The 23,277-nt window shown below is 39.4% G+C and overlaps 1 protein-coding gene across 1 annotated transcript in view; it reads right to left on the bottom strand.

Annotated features, from left to right (window-relative positions):
- ESR1 (estrogen receptor 1) overlaps window positions 1–23,277 on the bottom strand; it is a 390,679-nt gene that overhangs the window by 166,279 nt on the left and 201,123 nt on the right. Inside the window, exon 4 of the mRNA XM_089922150.1 lies at window positions 12,149–12,265. Coding sequence (XP_089778276.1) covers window positions 12,149–12,265 — 117 coding nt within the window. The remainder of the gene's footprint in view (window positions 1–12,148; window positions 12,266–23,277) is intronic.

Raw genomic sequence — 23,277 nt, 5'->3', positions numbered from 1 at the left:
TATCTTAACTTAATAAATTTGGAAACGGCTTTTTTTTAACTTCCTAAAGCTTGCTTTTCTTTGACTTAATGTACAGTTTTATTTATTTGTTATGATAGTTGTAGTATTTGGTGTCCTTACTTTTTATGCCTAAAATTACATAATACATTTCCCCCAGGACTATGCACTAGGCAAAAAGAGAGAGGGAGAAAGATGGGGGAGAGAGAGATCATTACAGTTAGCGGTGTTACTTCAGTCATGCTTAGTGATCTGAACAACAGACGAATGCCAAGAGAATGGCTCATCTAAACATTAAGATAAACCACCTCTTCTCCTTTTCCTATTAGCATTAAACTCACCATCAGTAACAAATATTTACAAGATATCACTGTGCTATCAATAAAACAAGAATATGACACTCTCTGCTTCCAGAAATTAAAAAGCTAACTGCATAGATATGAGATGAATATATTTTTAAAATACAATGCTAAGTCGTTAGCTTGGCTGAACTCAGTCTGGTGCCTAGAAGGTGAATCCTATATCCCATTCAATTAAGTGTTCAAATAAACAAAGATATATATTAAGGCAGCTGGCTGGGTGCTGGTGGAACCGCACAATCAAAGGACCAGAAGCTAAGGGACGTGGGCACTCTACCACTCGAGAGGCCAGCCTAGGGATGAGACTCAGTGACAATACTGAGGCCAGAGCTGAGTGGTCTGGGTATCTATGGGTGAGAGTAAAGTCTAGACACAGTTCTAGCAATGAGAAATGAGCAGTCAGATAAATAACCTAGTAGTCAAAAATCAAAGCTTTATGCAGATGGAATCATGCCAAAGACTGGAAATGAAAATGAGGAGGCGGAAGGCTGACAATGAAGTATATGTTAAAATCAAGGGTGGTGAGGTCAAGCAGTAGTCAAGCGTCAAGACGGCACAAACTGCTCTCTTGCGGTTGGAATTGACTGTACACCAAAGTGTCCAGCTTGTCCTCAGGCTGGCAGGGTTCAGGATGCTCAGTACCTGGGTTAGCACCAGGATACTGACAAGCAGCTCACCTGACCTGATTAACACAGGGAAGGAATATAAGAGCTATTCCGAGGAAAAAGGTGATGACTTACAGGGAGTCCTAAACGAGTGAAAGAGAGGGGCTTTAGCAATCAGGGAAACTTACTACGAATAAATAAAGTATTAATAACTAACTTCAGATTGAAGGGAGGCAGAAAGGGATAAGGTACATTCTGTGGTCAATGAGCAGACCTGCTTGCTGTAGCCAAAGGTTTCTTAGGACAGTAGGAAAAAGTCTGAAAAAAATAGGTGTGATTCAGAAGATAGAGAACTCTGAACGTCAGGCTTGGCAGGAGTCTAAATTATAGGTTCCTCGAGGCTAGGCACTACCTTTTATATATCACTGATTATCCAAGCTGAACTAAATACATAATAGTTAATTGCTAAATAATCCTTGATTAATTGTGACAGTGTAGAATTGAATTTTATATGGAGACTAGAATTAAGTACATAAGGCAAAAATTGAATGTACTCTTTATTACTACTGTAACCAACTTTTATGGAGGGCTCACTACAGGCCAAATACAATACTAAAAGCTATAGATTAATTCTTACACAAACTTGTTAGGTAGATGTTATTACTGTCCTCATTTGGCAAATAAAGAAACTGGGGTTAGAGAAGTTAAGTATGACGCTCATGGTCATACATGTCTAGACAGAGCTAAATTTTGAATCCATGGGGTCTGATTACCAAAGCCAAAGACATAACCACCATGCTACACCATATATGAAATATGAAACCTAACATTTGTGTGCCAATTTTTAATTATCAAAAGATAATTCATGCCTTTAATTCTCAGAAGAGCCTGATGAAGTAGTTAACGTTTTCATGCAAGTATGTTTTCTATGAGACTGGGACCCACAAAGAGAAAGAAATAAATCTAGTATGGGCAGGACTTAACTCGGCAATAGGACATATCCCCGTGAATATCAGCCGGAAGTTGAAACCCCAAAGTACAAAGGGCCAGCCAGCAAACTTGAGCTTGCCTGATCCTTGAGAGCACTGAAAGATATCACTAGGGTCACAACTGGTGGGTAAACTGAGGCAGCAGGAATTTTTAGGCCAACTCCAGTCCTAGGTCTCTTGAGGGAATGACGGGGCTTGGTCACCTTTTATGAGAAAAATCTCTTTCCATCATTAGGTTGTCTAGACGTTATGCTCAGTGACCATGTTTTACCCTGTGTCTCCAAACACCTTCACATAGTAAATGCTCAGTAAAGGTTATCTGTAAATGACTTAGGCTAAGAAGTTTGGACTTGACCTGGCATTTGTTAGGTAAAATTTTCTAAATAACAGTGCCAAAAATGTAATACAAAATAAGTATAATAGTAACTAGTCTTAAGCAAGCTTTTAAAGATACCAACCCCTAGGTATAACTTTGTATGTTTCTCACTACTTTTTACTTCCTCAGTCAAGCTTAAACTAAACAATGTGTCACCTCCAGATGTAACCAGAACATGTCTTTATAATGACTCCTCACTTTACCTTCAGTCTCTCTTAGGGCTGGTATATATTTCCGTGATTTCCAAGAGGTCTCACCTCAAGTGTGTTGGTTTACGCCTACTGGATAAGTTTTCAAGGAAAACTCACCAGACTCCCTTGTGTGGTATTTAAACCAGGAACTTCTCAAAATTCACTATCTTTTCAGCCTCTTCCTTTCTCTGTTCCACAAGGCAGACACCAGAAAGTTTCACCAGCTCCTGGGACTCAAGTCTTAGGCATGACTATTACATCTTTAATAACAGACAAGAACTTACTGATCTTCTCAAAGTCCTATCTCAACAAACTTTGTTCTTGAACTCTTTCTTTGATGTGGCTAAAAAAAGTGTAGTGATATTATAGCCATCTGCTCATATCACTATGGACATCAAACTCATTTTGGTGACACTCTTCACTCCAAAGAGATTGACTTTCCAAGCTAATCAATGAAGAGAATAGCTTTGTCCATTCCAACAGGTTTTTCCAGTTGCTGGTTGCTCTGCAAATTTACCTTGAAATATAAATATGATAGCTAGTGAGGTGGTTCCTCATACTGGGAAACTTGTATACATACCTTTAGCTTTAAATTCTGACCCTCCCATCATAAAACACAAAATTTAAGATTTGAAAGATGCTCTAGAGACCACTCAGTCCTAAGCCCATATTTTTCAAAAGTGACAATTGAGTTCAGAAGAATTACGTGATCTGCCCAAGGGTCTTGAAAGAGCCAGGTTCAGACTGGACCCTTAGCCAGGTCTCCTTTTACTTGACAAAGTTACCTTTTTTTATAGCAGAATAATCTAAGTATTTAAACAATAAAAAACAGATGGGCTTTCAACAAATATTGCAACTGTTACCTGAAAATAGTGAACACCCTTGGCCTGAAGGAGAAAATGTCCTTTTTAAATGATATTAAGCAATAGGAAGTAATTAAATATTAAGTAACTCTTTTTAAAATAACCATCACACACTCCATATAAATGTAATGTGGTACTTCTGCTGTGCTACTAAGCCAGATGCGTTGATTAATGTTTTTGTTGAAGAAGAGTAGTATTTTGTGCCCACAGTAATTGTTCCTAAGTCATAATTTGGTCTGTGTGATATTAGTATCTTACTTATACATGTGTCTACATTTCATTATGATCTAAATTACTCCTGGTCAGTAAGGCAGTGCAGTATAATGAAAAGAGCCCTGAACCAGGTGTCAGGAGTCTTGGCTTCTGGTCTGAGTGGTTAACTAGCTGTGTGACTTGGACGAGAACAATGAGCTGAAGAACAAAGAGGTGGACTAGGGGATCTTTTAAGTTCGTTCAGCTCTAAACACCGTTTATTATCCTAATCACAATCATTGAAACAAAATGAAAACACATGAAAATTTATGAGGTCTCAGGCTTATAGAATTTAAAAACAGCAATTTATTCATACAATTACTGCCCCCAGAGTTCTGCATTTTGTAAATACTATTGACAGAGAGGGTCCTTACATCATCTCAAAAACGATTTGCTTTTTGCAAAATCAAATTATAGGAACAAGAAAGACTGATTTCTGGAATTTTTGGAAAAACCCGTCAGCATTTCTTTTAACATTCAAGGTGAGATATGGTCATTCGTGAAAGGTAAATGAAGATCCCTCTTCCTGTCCTTTAAAAACCACAATGACCTCTAAATCAGCGATCCAAGTGACTTCAGCATAAAACAGTGAAGACAGCGTTCTAACTATAACTTATATAAAAGCAAAAGTACGACTGGCAGTGCTTCCTGGTTCATTTTATATATGCAGTGAACTTCTACTGAAATATTAAAATAGCCTTACATTTGTTTTCTAACATCCATTCATAACCAATTGTAACATACATGAAACCTACATCTAAATGCATTAGTGAAATACAGCACATCTGAAACAAGCCCATATTTTTCCAGAAGTACGGGTTCACGCCTACTCCTGGTTTTTTTCCTGCCCTATTGTGTCCACTCATCATGTATATAAGGCAGGCGCGAAGATAAAGTTCACATCCATATTCAGCACCCCTCACACAGCTGTCAGGAAAGCTAGATGGGGGATTCCTGCACTGAGCATGGAAGAAGGGTAAATGAACCTATAAGTCCCTTCCAAGTGTTAAGAGTCCATGACTCTCTAATTATTTTTCAGTTTCAAATCTGAAAAGTTCATATTTCTGGTTGTGATAGATTACGAAAAATGGTTCCAGTTTTTTAACCTTTGCCAGATAACTCTGAAGGCCCCTCTCACGAAACCTAAGGGCTCAGCCATCTGACGGGCATTGGCCCTTGGACATCAGCTGATAATGCAAGCAAAAAGCTTGAAATGGGCTTGTGATTTGGGGCTTGTTCTCTTTTGTGCCTCTGCCATTACTGGGAGAACACGCCTGGACTAGCCTGCTGGAGGATGAGAGACTTGTGAAGCAAAACTCAGTCATCCTAGTTGCTCCAGCCAAAAGAGCCAGCTGACCTCCCGACATATGAGTGAGCCCTGCCAGTATCAGCAGCTTCCCAGTCTCTCCCTGACATGTAAGAGATGCTTCTTGTTGTATTGCCATTGAGATGTTGAGGTGAGGTTCTGCTGTGTGGTGAAAGCTAACTCCTGTACAGGTTTTAATTTCCAAGCCGATATTCTCCCTTAATTAGAAAAACAGGACTCTTGACGCTCAATCTATTCAGAGCTCAACACTTACAGTGTACTTTCAGTTGTGCTCATTCATTCTATTAATTCGTGCATGCTACAACTATTTCTCGACTGTCTATTAGATGCAGGCACTGATCCACGCACTTGAAATACATCAGTGAACAAAACATACAAGCATGTTTTGTTTGTTTGTAAGCACCCATCTGGAGCTTATGCTCTAGTAAGGGAGACAGACATCAAGCAATAAATCATCTAATAATTAATTCTATGGTGTATTAGAAGGTGAAAATGCGGGATGTGTGGGCTGCGCTATTAAATGCAACAATCAGGATAAGCCTCATTGATAAATTGATAATGGAGCAAAGAATCTGAGGGAGGTGACGGAGTTAGGTGCCCAAATATTTGGGGGAATGGCATTCCAGGGAGAGGGAAAAGCTAGAGTAATTGGTCCAAGACATAAGTGCGCCTGACACGTTAAGAACGCCCACGTGGTTTAGGGTAAGCGGGAGAGAGCGGAATAAGAAAAGAGGTGAAAGAAGTAAGAATGGGGAGGAGATACGGTCTTCTGGCCACTGTAATGACGTCAGCTGGATGAACGGGGAAGCCGTGCAATGTTTTGAGAAGTGATATGATTTGATTTCCATTTTTAATGTATCTTTAGGGAGAATAGATGGTAGGGAAGCAAGGAAAAAAGCAGGTAGGGCTTTAGCAATAAGCTGGGAGAAAGATGATGGTGTTTCATGCCAGAGTGTCAACAATACAGGTGGTGAGAAGTGGTCAGATTCCAAAAATATTTGAAGATAGAGCCACCAGAATTTCCTGAACATGAGGTATGGGAGAAAGAGAAGCGTCAAGGTTAACTCCATTTGTTTTAGCCTGAGCAATTCAAAAGATGAAGTTATTAGCTAGGATGGGAAGGATTGCAGATAAAGCATGTTTGAGGGTGAAGCAGAAATTCAGGTTTGAACAAATTGAGTTTGAGATGTTTCTTAGACACTCAAGTGAGGAAGACACCTGAGAAGTTGTATACAGAAGTCATGGACTTGGGAGAAACTTTGGGCTAAAGGTATAAACTGGGCAGTCATCAGCATATAAATGGTATTTAAAGTCATGGGATTAGATGATACCAAAAAGGAGCGAGAAAAGACAGAAAACAAAAGAGAAAATAACGTGAATTCCCAACCCTGCCTTCTCAAAAAGCTTGGATTCACATGCAGCTACAAGTCTCACAAGGATTGTTGGACTATCCCAAGAAAGAAATTCACATTTACATTCTTTTTTTTTGGCGGTACACGGGCCTCTCACTGTTGTGGCCCCTCCTGTTGCGGAGCACAGGCTCTGGACGCGCAGGCTCAGCGGCCATGGCTCACGGGCCCAGCCTATCCACGGCATGTGGGATCTTCCCGGACCAGGGAACGAACCCGCGTCCCCTGTATCGGCAGGCGGACTCTCAACCACTGCACCACCAGGGAAGCCCCACATTTACATTCTTAATTCATTGATTTGGTTCTCCTGTCATTAACATTAATAAACAGTTACTTCTGGCAAAAAAAAAAAAGGGCCAATGTAGGATCAAAGGAAACCTAATTTTCTGGACTGGAAGCGCATCCCATCAATGAAACAAATTATAGTAACACATGACTATAAATATTAAACTTAGGCAGAAGGAAATATTTTATTTTCCAGCTCTTCATTGGGCATCTCAGTTATTCTGAACCCACAGCATACATTTCCCCAGTTATATTATTATTTTTATTATTTTCTCACTTTAAAATTGTAACATTAATTTGTTAAATTTATTTATTGTTTTGGAATATTTCTCAAAATTAAATTGCAATGTTGTCACCAAAATAAAGACTAGTGACAATTATTACTTTATCTCAAATTTCTTCTTAATGTGTTACAAGGAAGCACAACCAGGATGGGCAGTGCATGAGTCCTGCACATCAATTAATTTCTGGTGACAATTTCCTTGTCTGAAAAACGAAAACCTTGCCACCAACACACTTCCGAGTTTATCGGGAGGAATTTTAACAAGTTTGTATAAATCCCTGGCATCATAAAATGATAAACAACAAATCTCATTCATCATGAAGCTATATCTAGCATATGACACCAAAAAGAAAAAAAAGAAAAAGCAGATGTGTCTGAGCCAGGGTTTTACTCCCCACAAAGGAATTAGATATTTATACTTAGTACTAGTGATAAAATTGCCATTCTTTTCCTTCCAAAAAAAATCTGTGCTGAGTATTTAGGTAAGATAGGAATTATTTTTAGGATAGGAGATCTACAGGCATACCTCATCTTACTGTACTTTTAATCTCTATTTTATTTTATTTTTTTTGTGGTACGCGGGCCTCTCACTGCTGTGGCCTCTCCCGTTGCGGAGCACAGGCTCCGGACACACAGGCTCAGCGGCCATGGCTCACCGGCCCAGCCGCTCCGTGGCACGTGGGATCCTCCCAGACCGGGGCACGAACCCGTGTACCCTGCATTGGCAGGCAGACTCTCAACCACTGCGCCACCAGGGAAGCCCATCTTATTGTACTTTGAAGATATTGCATTCTTCACAAACTAAAAATTTTTGGCAGCACTGCATAAAGCAAGTTTATTGGTGCCATTTTTCCAACAGCATTTGCTCATTTTCTGTCTTTGTGTTCCTTTTTGGTAATTCTCACAATATTTCAACCTTTTTCATTCATATTATATTTGTCACAGTGACCTGTAGTCAGTGGTCTTTGATGTTACTTTTATGACTTGCTGAGGGCTCGGATAATGGTTAGCATTTTTTAGCAATGAAGTGTTTCTTAACTAGGTACGTACATTTTTTTAGACATAATGCTATTACACACTTAGTAGACTACAGTATAGCGTAAACATTAACTTTTATATGCACTGGGAAGCCAAAAGAATTTGTGTGACTCACTTTGTATTTGCTTCATTGCAATGGTCTGGAACCAAACCTGCGATATCTCTGAGGTCTGCCTGTAATCACTAACACTTGTGTTGTACTTTATAAAGTACTTCACATGTTATGAATTGTGACCTTTACAAGAAACTTGTTAAGTATAAATTATTTATTTTTATTTTACATCTGAGGATAATGAAACTCATAAAAATGACTGTAACAGGATTGCTCAGCAAATCTGAGGGGAAGCCAGTATTTGGTCCAAGAATTCCATCTCTGAGGTTTTCCCCTTTCCACCAAACCAAGCTAGAATGCCAAGTTCTTGGATAATAATATACACCTTGGAAGTCACATGGTCTGAATAACACTCTGGGTTGGACTAAACCCAGCAGTGGCTGGCCAAAGCTCTGAACTTCCACTGGCCGCTGGTCTTCCATTCTCATCTTCATCTTCCATCCAGGTCTTAACTTGTCTTCCAGATTTTTATTTGCCACTTCAGGTGCAGATGTCCCCTTTGTACGACGAAGATTCTGATGGAAGGGACTAGGTGATTATCCATGTTTGTACTCTTCATAATAGCTCACCCTTAAGCAGCCCTGAACAAATAGCTATTTAAATGAATTAAGTCATTATTTCATGGGAAATAAATATCTTGAACACTCACTTTGTGACTTGCTTAGTGCTAGATCAGTAGGCAGGACAGAGAGTCTCCCCCATCGTGGAGTTCATGGACAGATGTTGAACAACTAACAATAATAGTGAGGAGGGCTCAGGGAAGAGTTGTTTCCTATGAAAGGGAGAACACAAGAAGCTAACCTAGTGTGGGGCAAAAGGAAGACCTCCCTGAAGAAGAGACATTTAATCTGCCACTTAAGGTTGAAGGGGAGGGAGACAGATGAAAAGGAAAATGCAAGCTAGGCAGAGGCCAGCAGCACTAAGATGGGAAAGTGCATCCCCTAAAGCATGTCTTAAATCCTGCATCTTACTGAACCATCGTGGCTCAGGACCAAATCTAATAATGAGGTTGGGATTTTCAGGGTACAGCAGGCATCGTAAGAGATTAAATTTCTTCATGTAGATAAATCATGCACTGTTTTGGATCTTTAGGGTACTTTAATAAATGCATTCTACCTTGCTATAAAAGTAGGAGGGGGCTTCCCTGGTGGCACAGTGGTTGACGGTCTGCCTGCCGATGCAGGGGACACGGGTTTGTGACCCGGTCCGGGAAGATCCCACATGCCGCGGAGCGGCTGGGCCCGTGAGCCATGGCCGCTGAGCCTGCGCATCCGGAGACTGTGCTCCGCAATGGGAGAGGCCACAGCAGTGAGAGGCCCGCGTACCATAAAAAACAAAAAAAAGTAGGAGGTAAGTTTTCGGTTCTCTCTCTTTTATCTGAAATGAAACATTTTATTTCATATGGAGAGATTCAGTATTCGAATTGGTCTCTAGCCTGGTTCAGACACTGGATTCTTGTGAAACCAGTAGGAAAACGTTGTAAAGATTTATCTAGTCACAGCTGTTCTTTACAAGTAATTTCAAATTTTATAGTTGGCTATAACTGTACTTCCAGCTGTAAATTAGGTCTTTATTGGGTGGGATCTGGGGAGTTGTTATACAAGGTGTCATGAGGTTATGTGTGGTATCCCATACTGTGGAAGAAAAATAAATTATATTGCATTATGGCAAACACTATACATATAATTAAAATGAGATGTTCTCACAGCCTATAGTTTTACAATTTTAAAGCTTGTCGTAAAACTTATACACACGTATAAACTGCCAGAAAGACACATGTTTTCATTTTACGTAATGGATACTAACAACTGCTAAGGAATCTCTATGGGAAATTGTTATGGACTGAATTGTGTCTCCTCGAAAAATCACATTGAAGCCCCAACCCCAGTACCTCAGAATAGTACTAAATTTGGATATAGGGTCTTTAAAGATGTAATAAAGATTAAATGAGCTCCTAAGGGTGGGGTCCTAATCCAACATGACTGGGGTCCTTAAAAGAAGAGAAAAAAACACGACGGATGCACACACACAGAGAAAAGGCCACGTGAGGGCACAGCGAGAAGAGGACCACCTTCCAGCCAAGCAGAAAGGTCTAGGGTGAAACCAACCCTGCCGACACCTTGATCTTGGACTTCCAGCCTCCAGAGCTGTGAGAAATCAATTTCTGCTGTTTAAGTCACCCAGTCTGTAGACTTTGTTATGGCAGGCTGAGCAGAATAACACAGCAGCAAACTAGGATAGATATATATTTTGCACTCATAAATATACATGTACAAGTACATGCATGCACACATACATTGACTATGTGCAGTAATTATCTAAAGTCCTATTTGAAAGCAGTGGGAAGATTTTTATTATGTCTTTGCATGTTAAATTTTTTGTTAGATAAAAATGTGTATGCATAATTTATATTTATGCATCCAGATTGTATCTGGATGTTAATTAAGAAAAACAGAATTGTTTCTATGAAGTGGGGTCAATGTATGGGTACCCTCAAAGAAAAAAAATGTTTGGACCAATTTACAAGTTGATCATTTCAGCTTTTAGAGAGAATTTAAGAGTCTGGGCTTAATCTACCTACAATTGCCAAAGAAGAATATTAAACTTGGACTCTACTCTTTCAAAGTAAACTTTTTGCATGTAGCTGTTTTATTCCTGTCACTTATCAAGATACCTTAAGAAGCTTTTTGTGAGTTTAATTAAGCCTGACTAATTCTCCAACAGTACAAAGAAAAATGAATTCCTTAAATATTTAATCCATTTATGACTTAAAGTGTCATTTTCTGAATGTGGCTGTTAAATTCTTGGAATTAATTACCCTTTGAATCAAAGCTGCTTTTTCAGACACCCAAGACATACAGTCACAGCTCACACAATGTGTAAATTCAACATTTCATCTGTTCATCAAGATAATTTATTCCAAATGCTGTATTCAAAATCTCAACCCGGTAGATTTATTTATGGCCATTAACAAAGGAATCTTTGCCTATAAGCACCCTAATAATCAGGCATGACTGTTGGTTTTTCCTCTGCCTCCCCCTTTGTCCAAGTGTTAATGAGTTAAAGGTTAGCTTCCCTCTATTTACACAATCGCTACTCTTTTTCATGGCCACTTCGTTCTCCTTAACTAATCTCAAGCCTCCTCTCCAGAAAGATTTTTTCCCATTCTGATCAGCAGGCAGCACCATCATAGGTCTGTCTCTCTCCTTTATATCATCCTAAAACACTGGATGCACCCATTCCTTTATTTCAATTACACATTTCCTCTTGTTCTCTCCCAGTATTTTGAAGGCTCTTCAAGACTAGAAGTGTTCTTCAAAACTAGATTCCAAAGAATACAAGGAGATCAGGCAACCACATTTATGGAGCACCTAATATTCCCAGAACCAGACGCTGGATTCCAGTATAAGAAAACTGGAAGACTGGATACATGAGGAGACAGAAAACCACACATACACACACCCACAGCACAAATACACGGACACAGATCCCAACCACCTCGTGACGCTAGTGCTCAGAAATCAATGCATTGTTCCCAGCTCCATACTGGATGCTGAGATTATGGGAGCTGCTAGTTAACTCAACTTCTAAAGGAGAAAGCTGCCTTTTCATTGAAATTCAAATTCCCTAAGGGATGTGAAGGGATTGAAAGATGACAAACTAGCTCTTTAGCTTTCACATGTACAAGTCTCGGTGTAAGGAAAGTTTCTTCCCAGATACCGTTTTCTAGCATTAGGAACATAAACAGTAACGGAAAAATATTTCTAGAATAATTCTCTGAGCAGTCTTCTTTTCCTTCCACCACCACCTCCCACACACTTTTGATTTTAAATATAAGTATTTACATTGAAAATATGAAACACAAAATGGTGTGTTCGGATTTCTTCTTTTTTAATAAAATGTGTTATAAAAAATAGTTTTGTTGTGAAGAAAAGTGAGAATAGGAAAACAATTAATTAGAAGAGAAACCACTCCACTCCCGTGGTGACTAGAATGGAAATGGCCAGCAGTGGGTGGGGGACAAGGACCTCATGGTGGGCGCCCTGGGTCCAAGGTACCTACCCCCTTTCATCATGCCCACTTCGTAGCACTTGCGTAGCCGGCAGGCCTGACAGCTCTTCCTCCTGTTTTTATCAATCGTGCACTGGTTGGTAGCCGGACACATGTAGTCATTATGTCCTATCGAAAGCAAGAGGACAGAATTAGTATTATTTCAGGAAATTTAGTCGGTTGGAATCTACAGGGAAGCTGTCTGTGGGATGTTTTCACATCTCTTCCTTGGCCTTTCTATGTTGCTGCCTCAACCCATCATCCTTTTTTGTGTCCTTCTTGCAATGTTAAAAAAAAAAAACAACTCTCCTACAATTAATTTCTGCCTCCCCAAGTTGCTTTGCGAGTTCTTTGGGCAAATCCCCTTCAGTTCACACAGCCTATATTTGGGGGCATGATGTTTTATATATATATATTCTCAAGGTTAAGCTTTCTCAGTAGATAAGGCCTTTTTTTTTTTTTGGACCCAGGCCACCCACCAAAATTGTTGTCCAAATAGAGCTGTTAGAACTTTCAGACAGAGGGTTTCAAAGTGGCCTTTCGTACAATATAATTTAAAGAATCTTTAAGTAGGTCTTCAAACACAGCACAGAGCACCTAAATTCCACTTGGGGGGTGGTGGGCTGTGGTGGTGACCAAGGTCGATCCTTAAGGTAGTAAGTCAGTTCACCACTCACTAGCTGGAAGACACTGAGCAAGTTGGTTAACATCCTTAGGCCACACTTTCCTCCCGGCACCACTGCATAACATTATTCTAAGAACTAAATGTGAGACTAGATGTCACGGGCTTAGCGCAGTGCCATGGGTAGGGCAAACACTGAATGAATATTAGTTGTTGTTGCTGTTATTTTATTCTAAATCCTCTTTCTTTTCTCTCTTGTTTATTGAGTCTCTCTCACTCCAATGCTTCCTTCTAATTGGCTTTTTTTTTCAAGGTTTATTAAGATATAATTAGCATATAATATTGTGAAATTTGGGGGGGGACCTATGAGCTTCATGAACTTGGATGTCCAAATCTCTCCCCTGTTTTGGGAACGTTCTCATCCATTATTTATTTAAATAAGCTTTCTATCCTTTTCTCCCTCTCTTTCCCTTCTGGTTCTCCAATAATTCCCAAGACTGTTTCTCTAATGATGTCCTGTAATTCACATAGGTTTACTTCACCTTATTGGCTTTTATCATGTCATGCAAGTCTGACCCACAAAAAAGGTCTCCCTTGACCCACGGCACTCTCGAACTTCTATCTTATATCCTGTCCCTCCTTCTCAGCTCAACACCTAACAGATGTCTGCACTGGAGGTCTTTTTCCTCCTTTTCTCCTGCCTGGCTCAACCCAAGTCAGTCTGCTTTCCACCTTTGTTGCTCCACAAAAACAGCTTCCCAGAAACCGCCAATGACTTCTGTTGCTGAATTCAATAGACACTTTCAGCCCACATCACACTTGACCCATCAGAAGCATCTGACAGTTCCTTCCTTCCTCTTGAAACATGCTTTTCCCTCGGCTTCTGTAACACAAAATGCTCCCAGCGCTCCTTCTACCCCTCAAACTGGAGCTTCCCAGGGTTTGCAGATTTGCCTCCCTACATGCCACAATAATCCAGAGCTGCAGAGGGCTCAATGCCAGGCCCTTTCCTCTTCTGTGACTCTGAATTCTCCCACCAGAAAATCTATCTCACGCCTACGGCTTTCATCACCACTAAATACAGATGACGCACAGACTTAAACTCCCAGCCCAACCCTCTTCTCTGAGCTCTGGGGACAGGTATCCAATTGCCCACATGCAGTTTCTGCTCTAAGATTTAGAAGTCACCTCCATTTCTTTATCCCTCAAAAGAAGTCTGGTTGATAATGTACAGAATATTAAGCTTCACAAATTAAAAAGTATTATTGGCATGTTTTTATAAAGCAGCCCATTTATATGAGTCTAAATACTCGCACCTCTTGGGAAAACATCCTGAATTTAGACTAAAAAATGATATGTACTATTTTAAAATATGCTTTCCATTCACAAAAAACAGTGAGTGTATATGCGACCTTCTAATTCAGATTCTCTGTTTAAGTCTCCATTTTCTCATTTAATAAGGGCAAGACTCAACATGTAGTGAAATGTTTTAACTACAGACCTCTTTGTTCTTTATTCAACTTAAGGGTCAGCCCAATTAGAATAGGGTGGAGTGGGGACTTGATAAGAAATGTTGGTCTCATAAAACTCGATTCTCTATCTTTAGATATACATTATAAAAGTCACTGTATAAACAGGCTTCAGATTAAATTAACATCTGCATTCTTCTATTGCATAAGAGGAATCAACAAACAGTTAAAACCTTGTAACTTCAGTAAGAGACCACACACTGCCTCGAATACCCAGGCATAGTGATTACTTTTAGAATCTTCCCTATTAACAGGGGCAAATTGAGGAAATAATAGAATCAGAAATAAAATTTACCTGGGCAGATATAAACTCTAGGCAAAAGGTGTATTCTTCTGACACCTCAAAGAAACTCTTAGTGTTTGGTCTTCTATGATGTTTATGTAGTACATGTTGACTTATTTTAAATCTTAAAATATAAGTTTATATCAGAAGAAAACAGTTAATAATAATTTGAACCAAAAATTACTTTGATTCACTTTCTTTCCCAAAAGCCAGAAGTTCTGCAAGCCAGAAGATGGGAGAACTGAATTGGGTCCAAAGTCAATGGTTAAATCTTATGTTTGGATTGGTCAGCCATCGTAGATATGTATCTTTATAAAATCGAGTGAAATTCCTGAACTAACATGTTTAACACATAAAATATGCGGGATTTGTACAATCGAATTCATCCCTTAACAAGAATGAAAATAGACACACAAAAGAACCAAGTTCATAATGCAAACCTTTTGTGACAAAGCTGGGCTTTCTCCTGCCTAATGTACGTGAACATTTAGAATTGACAGATTGGCAACAAGAAAAAGTTAACAAGTACTTGTTTCATATAAACAATTAAAACAAATTCTTCTTAACCAAACACCATTAACAACTATTTATTTCTAAGTCTTCAACTTGCATCAGAAGAAAGGAAAACACGAAAGTTTTTTGTTGGCTAATGAGTATAATTTTGTAAAGATGTGTTCTTAAAGCAACTGATTTAAGTTTCTTTAAGAAGAAATTTCTTTTTAAATGTTATTATTTGGTCTTGTAAAAATAATGGAAGAGAAAATCTTATTGAATTAGAGTTCATTTAAAAAAAAAACTCGCACCAACTATCTTAATGAAACATACAGTGTCTTTACTGAAGAGACTGAGGGACTCTGTGTACCTGTGACCAGATCAGCCCCAAAGTTCCTCTTGCACAGAATGAAGTGCAAGAGGCCAAATCCAAGATGTGAGCTGCAAGTGAAGGTTTGGAGAAATAATCACTATTTTTTTCTTTGCCCACCAAAAATTAAAGCCTTTGAGCTAATGTAGGGTTTGAATAATAGGAAGCGGGGGTGGGAGAAGGGATGAGGCAAGAGAACCGTAAGCAGGAAACGTGAAGGGTCGGGAGAGGAATTACTAGGAATTGCCTGTAAGCAGGAATTACCAGACTCACCCCCGGCTCCAGGGGCCTCACACAGAGCTCTTCCCCAGGCCTCTCTGGGATTCTTTTCCTTGACTTTTCATTTCCCCCTTTCTTCTTATTTTCCGTCTTTCAGCTATTTTTGCATTATTACCATCACACAGAAAGTCTATATTTGTTAGTTACCAAAAATAAAATAAATAAATAAGGGCTTCCCTGGTGGCGCAGTGGTTGAGAGTCCGCCTGCCGATGCAGGGGACACGGGTTCGTGCCCCGGTCCGGGAGGATCCCACATGCCGCGGAGCGGCTGCACCCGTGAGCCATGGCCGCTAAGCCTGCGCGTCCGGAGCCTGTGCTCCGCAACGGGAGAGGCCACAACGGTGAGAGGCCCGCGTACAGCAAAAAAAAAGCAATGGTCCATATTCAGAGATTCAAAAGAAATATAACAACAGACCAAATTAAAACAAGCAGGGGAGGGTGTGGAGAAAAGGGAACCCTCGTGCACTGTTGGTGGGAATGTAAACTGGCGCGGCCGCTGTGGAAAACAGTATGGAGGTTCCCCAAGAAATTAAAAATAGAACCACCATACAATCCTGAAGTGCCACTTGTGGATATGCACGCAAAGGAAATGAAATTGTTATCTCGAAGAGATATCTGTACCTCCATGTTCATAGCAGCGCTGTTCACAATAACCAACGATGGAAACAACAACCTACGTGTCTGTTGACAGATAAACAGATAAAGAAAATGCAGAATACATATAATGGAATATTGTTCATCCTTAAAAAATAAAGAAATCCTGTCATTTTCAACAAGGTGGATGAGCCTGGAGGGCATCAGTTAAATGAAATAAGGCAGACAGAGAAAGATAAGTACTGCATTGTATCACTTATATGTGGAATCTGAAAAAAAAAAAGCCAAACTCATGGAAACAGAATAGAACAGTGATTGTCAGAGGCTGGGGTGAGGGAAATGGGGAGAAGCTGGTAAAAGGAACAGACTTTTAGCTGTAAGATGAATAAGGTCTGAGGAGCTAACGCATAACATGGTGACAATAGTTGGTAATGCTGCATTGTTTAATTGAAATTTGCTCAGAGAGTAAAACTTAAATGTTCTCACCCAAAGGAAAAAAAAAAAAACAGAGAAGAAAGTAAATATACGAGGTGATGGATGTGTTAACTAATTCAAAGGGGAGAAATCCTGTCACAATGTATACATATATCATCACAATGTACACTTTAAATATCTTACAATTTTATTTGTCACTTATACCTCAGTAAAGCTGAAAACAATAACATAAAACAAGCAGTAACCTGAGAGGAATTTAATAGTGTGTATCCTTACTTTTGTCACCCTTTTCCCTCAGTGCTTTCTGGCAGTCACCTCAGACCAAATCTCTTTACCAAGCTTCCCACACCTGCCCCCAGTTCATTTAGACTCGACTATCTCACAGACTCTTTGAGAGGTATGCGTCCCAAACATAACTGACCATCTTCTCTCCTCACCTACCTGTTCCTATTCACCAACACACCATGGCGCCTGAAACACGCGTGTTGTTCTAGACTCTATCCTCTCCCTCACTCCAACCCCACACACACATACTATAAAAACCTACCAAATCAATTATTTTAAAGTTCTTTTTCAAAGCCACATCAGCTTTGTCCTGGGCCTGCCGTCACTACCACAGTCCCAAGAATTTCCCACCCAGGTTATCACGATAGCCACGGCCTGCAGCCTTCCCCTGCCAATCATGCCCCACCACGTTGCCAGATGGATTTTTTTTTATGTCTCTTCTGTAAAATGTTCATTTTTTTCATCTTTATTGGAGTATAATTGCTTTACAATGGTGTGTTAGTTTCTGCTTTATAACAAAGTGAATCAGTTATACATATACATATGTCCTTATGTCTCTTCCCTCTTGTGTCTCCCTCCCTCCCACCCTATCCCACCCCTGCCAGAGGGATTTTTATAAAATCACACACCATCATGTCACTAACCCACTTTAATAGTCTGATGTTCCTCAAAGCTCTCAGGGTAAAATCTAAATGCCTCAAGACGGCTCACCAAGCTGTTCCTGATCAGCCCTTACCTCCCCTCCCAGCCTTCTCTCACCACCCTCTAAGTCCCATCCAAGCTCTAGCTGTGTCTTTCTGTTCACTCTGTGCTCCTTATCACCCCGGGGGCTTTGCACAGGCCCTTCTTTCTTGTGGGAACACACTTCTCCTACTCTCGGACCAACTGACTCCTACTCATATTTCAGGTGTTATCAGTTGAGATAGCAATTCCTCTGGGAAATCCTTTCGGCCCCTCCAGTGATGCCTGTCTTTTGTCCTGTCATAACACCTACTACATTGCCCTTTCATCGCTGTTTCAACCCCCAGGTCACTTTGGGTTTGACAAGGAATGGACTATCTCTGTCTCATTTGTCACCAGGTATCCTGTGCCCAGCACATTATCATGGCACACAGTGGAGCTCAACAAATGTTTGTTATCGGAACAAAATGGAATCCCTAAGCTCTGTGTTGCCCCTCCCTCGCCCCCTGAACCCCCTCTGTGGAGCACAGGCCTCCTGAGGGGGCAGACTGGAGTTGTGAAAAGGAAGACCCCCCCAACAAAGCAATGGTCACTACATCCCAGGACCCCAAAACTCAGGTCCACAAAATCAAGACTTGGTCCTATGGGACAAAAGCAGCAGAGGGAGAGGCAAGTCTGCTCTTCAACACTGGATGGGGCCAGACATTAGCATAAAGGAGCAGGTCTTCACAGATGTGACAGGTCGGGAAGTGAGAAGTAAGAGCTTGGATTACCCATGAATTATCTCCACCACTATTTCTATTCTGATGCCTTGCTGGTTTTCTAAGATGAGTGTATTTTATGACTGCCCCCAAATAAAAATCAACACGTTCTAATTATTTCAAAGCTTGTCCTTTATAGAAATGTTTTCGTGAATTGTATTTTTTTTTCCCTCTAACATTTTGGTTATGTATGCATGATAATATGGTTCCTTTTACTAATAGTGATTTCTTTTAGGAGTGTTTAAACTTTTTTGGAACTTCTACTTTATGACTTTTCTGAAGTTCAGTTCTACAAGGTGATTAACAATTTCTTCCTCTCATCTCCCCCCTCTCACTGCCATCACCAAGAAACAGATTTAGCTGTGAAAATAATGGGTCCCTTTTATTACTTCCCATAAAAAATTTAAAGTCTTATAAATGAATTATTAACAGCATCAAAGTATTAGTAGGGAAGGAGGCACATCTTAATTGAAGGGTTTCCTACATATAAACTACATGGACCCTTCAGTAACTGAAGCTAAAATACAATGTGTACTGCTCGTCTTAATAGTTAAAGATATTTAACATATTTGCTTCAATAATATTACATAAATCTGAACATCAACTTGCCTCAATAACAGTTCTGTGATAGGTATGTAGTGTAGTTTTCTTTTTCTTCCTTTTTTACTACTTTCTAACTTGTGGATTCAGAAGTTGTACTTGAACTGTGCTTTCCAACTATTTCTATCACTGACACATTTCAAAGTTTGAAGGAAGCACACACACAGATTTAAGTCATAACCAGAAAAACTTCAAATTATATGACATCAACTCTTATTTTATGATTTTTTATGAATGAGCTCAGTAAAAATATACACAGTTCTCTGGGGGAAAAATGAATTAAAATCAAGAAGACTGATGAGGTCAGGCAAAAAGCCAAGCATGGTAAGGAATAAGCACTTAGCATTTTTTATGAAAATATGAGTAGTTAGCTAACTGTTCATATTTTTAAGGCATGGAAATGAAAATGAATTCTCAAATTAAAGATAAATTAACTCTCCAGTGTTTAAGCAACCACAAATCCCCCCCCCCAAAAAAGAGGGTCAACTTTAGATAATCTTATCTGAAAGTCTCATTGTATGGTTTCAACAAAATAGTATTTCATTTTCAACGTCCCATTCTTTTATACCTGATTAATCCATAAATTTAGCTAGCATCTATAAAGCTTGGTTACCTTTTCATTAAAGGCTCATTGAAATTAGAATTTGAAGTATCCAAGTACACAAATTGTTTAAGGTGCCAGATAAGATGTCAAAATCAGTATTTCTTTCTGCTTCTAAGAATCAATATGCATTTATAGAGTGTTAAATACAGTTTCAAATTTGATATGGAATCACAGGATCGTATACATATTTGGCCAAGAGGAAACCTCTAACTTTTGTTTTATCAGTGAAAAATTATTCTTTTCTTGAGGTGTTAAGGTACAGAAAACATAGTTTTGAGCCTTAGCATTGGGAAAATAAGGGTTTGCTCATGAATTTTCAAAGCACTGCAATATAAACAAGCAACCATCCCAACCTGAGTGGGGGCTTCCAGCTACAGCCCCTCCTCAGCTTGTTCATTTCACACTTGTGCATGAGATCGTATGACCAAACATTCTTGCTTCTAAGAAAACTGACTCATTTGGGTACTGACCATGATGTGCCAGGCACTGCGTTATACACGGATTATTTCATTTAATTCCCCAGCAACTCTATGAGGAAGGGATTATATTTATCTCCATTTTACAGATGTAAACCTATGATAAAAGTTATAAAGCCTGCTCAAAACCACACAGCAAGCAAGTGGCAGAGATGGGATTTGAAGCAAGGGCTCCCTTGCTCCAGAGATTGAACTCTTATTCATATATGGAAGGCTCAACTTCCCCAAAGGACAAGACCTTCACTCAGGAACTGTATCTACTTTCCAGAGGCAGCAATGGGAAGACTCTCTGCAACTGGTTGACCACTGAGTGTTCTGCTTCTTAGAAAGCTCATGCATGAGAAAGTAAAAAGTGAGGAATTAATAAGACCAATGTTACTGTCTTCTATTTAACTATCTGAAAGAAAAATACTGTGCAAGGCCAAACCAATATTGAATTCTTTTGGCAACAACATTTGACTTAGATGACAGGGATGAAATGAATGGTCCAACTCTCCTGGACATGATTGTACAAAGGAACAGAAGTCTAGTCCTCCCTTACACTCCAAGGAAAATATTGACTTCCTGCATTATCTCCAGCTACTCCAACCCTGACTCATGAGGGCTGCTTGATCTTAGCAGTGCCCATACATTCATCGACTGTGACCAAAGGAAAGAAGTGTCATGGGAGTTGCTGGCTAGCACTGAAGAACCAGTCCAAACGGCGATGCCGTGGGGCCCTGCTGGCGAAAGGAAAAAGAAGACTGGCAGGGAATCTGTTGTAGAAATGAGAGTTCAAAAGCGTTTTTTAATGAAAATGGGAGTGTATAATTTTCATTAAAAAAATGAAGAATCCTAAAGTATTCAAAGTTATGTCAAGGAAAAACTCATACCAAAATACGCACTAATCATCTCTGAGTAGTAAAGTAGATGAGGCAGAGAGAAGATGTGAAGAAGTTTGAAATAGCTTTGCCAAATTCTTAGGGCTCCAGAAGTGGAGGAAGAAGTCAAAGATTCTGGTGGTCTGTGCCAGGGTGTCTGATCATTAACCACAAGGAGGATCTGATTTGGGAGGCCAGTGGGAAAAAGAGGTGCAGAACAATTTTAAACATGTTCATTTGAGGCTTCAGGAGCACACCAACAACCGACTACCCAGCAAGTTACTGTAAATGCAATACTGAAGCTTGGGAGGCAAGTCAAAATGAAGTTGGAGATCATATGATTCAGAAATTCTACTTCTGGGTGTATGCCCCAAAGAATTGAAAGCAGACTCAAACAGATATTTGTACACCCATATTCACAGCAGCATTATTCACTATAGCTGACAGGTGGAAACAACCCAAATGTCCATTGATAGATAAATGGATAAACAAAATGTGCTACATACAGTAGTCCCTCCGCCATCTGCAGGGGATTTGTTCCAAGAACCCCAGTGGATGCCTGAACCACAGACAGTACAGATATATATATACCATGTCTTTTCCTACACATGCATACCTGTGATAAAGTTTATAAATTAGGCACAGTAAGAGAATATCTGAATTGCTAGCATCTCTACTCTCACGCTTTGGTGTCATCATTAGGTACAATAAGAGTTACTTGAACACAAGCACCATGATACCTCGACAGTCGATCTGATACACCAGATGACTACTAAGTGACTAACAGCAGGATACAGTGGATAAAGGGATGATTCACATCACCAGGCAGGACAAAGCTGGATGACAAAGGATTTCATCTCGTTACTCAGAATTGTATACAATTTAAAGCTTAGGAATTGTTTATTTCTGGAAACTTCCATTTAAGATTTTCAGACCACAGTTGACCACAAGTAACTGAAACCAAGGAAAGCAAAACTGCAGGTAAGGGGGGATTACTATACATAGAAAGGAATTTTATTCAATCTTAAAAAGGAATGAAATTCTTTTTTTTAACTTTTATTTTATATTGGAGTATAGTTGATTAACAATATTGTGTTAGTTTCTGGTGTACAGCAAAGTGATTCAGTTATACATATACAAACATCTATTCTTTATCAGATTCTTTTCCCATATAGTTTATTACAGAATACTAAGTAGAGTTCCCTGTGCTATACAGTAGTTCCTTGTTGATTATCTGTTTTATATATAGTAGTGAGTATATGTTAATCCCAACCTCCTAATTTATCTCTCCCTCCTCTTCTTTCCCCTTTGGTAACCATAAGTTTGTTTTCTAAGTCTGTGAGTCTGTTTCTCTTTTGTAAATAAGTTCATTTGTACCATTTTTTTAAAAAATTCCACATATAAGTGATATCGTATGATATTTGTCTTTGTCTGACTTACTTCACTTAGTATGATAATCTCTAGGGCCATCCGTGTTGCTGCAAATGGCATTATTTCATTCTTTTTTATGGCCAAGTAATATTTCATTATATATATGCACCATTCATCTGTTGATGGACATTTAGGTTGTTTCCATGTCTTGGCTATTATAAATAGTGCTGCAACTAACACTGGAGGGCGTGCATCTTTTTGAATTATGGTTTTCTCCAGATATATGCCCAGGAGTGGTATTGCAGGATCATATGGTAGCTCTATTTTTAGTTTTTTAAGGAACCTCCATACTATTCTCCATAGTGGCTCTACCAACTTATTTATATTCCCACCAACAGTGTAGGAGGGTTCCTTTTTCTCCATACACTCTCCAGCGTTTATTGTTTGTAGACTTTTTGGTGATGGCCATTCTGACAGGTGTGAGGTGATACCTCATTGTAGTTCTTATTTGCATTTCTCTAATAATTAGCAATGTTAAGCATCCTTTCATGTATTTTTTGGCCACCTGTATGCCTTCTTTGGTGAAATGTCTATTTAGACCTTCTGCCCACTTTTTGATTTGGTTGTTTCTTTTTTTGATATTGAGCTGCATGAGCTGTTTGCATATTTTGGAGATTAATCCCTTGTCAGCCGCATCATTTGCAAATATTTTCTCCCATTCCGTGGGTTGTCTTTTTGTTTTGTTTATGGTTTCCTTTGCTGTACAAAGCTTTTAAGTTTCATTAGGTCCCATTTATTTTTGTTTTTACTTGCATTACTCTAGGAGGTAGATCCAAATAGATATTGCTAAAAAAAAAAAAAAAGATATTGCTGTGTTTTATGTCAAAGAGTGTTCTGTC

The sequence above is a fragment of the Delphinapterus leucas genome, chromosome 12 (genome assembly GCF_059928025.1).
Source record: "Delphinapterus leucas isolate spDelLeu-1000000601 "Yukka" chromosome 12, BTC_Dleu_Yukka2, whole genome shotgun sequence".
Taxonomy (NCBI): Eukaryota; Metazoa; Chordata; class Mammalia; order Artiodactyla; family Monodontidae; genus Delphinapterus; species Delphinapterus leucas.
Note: the sequence above shows the minus strand (reverse complement) of the source record. Positions and strands in the feature narration are given on the sequence as shown.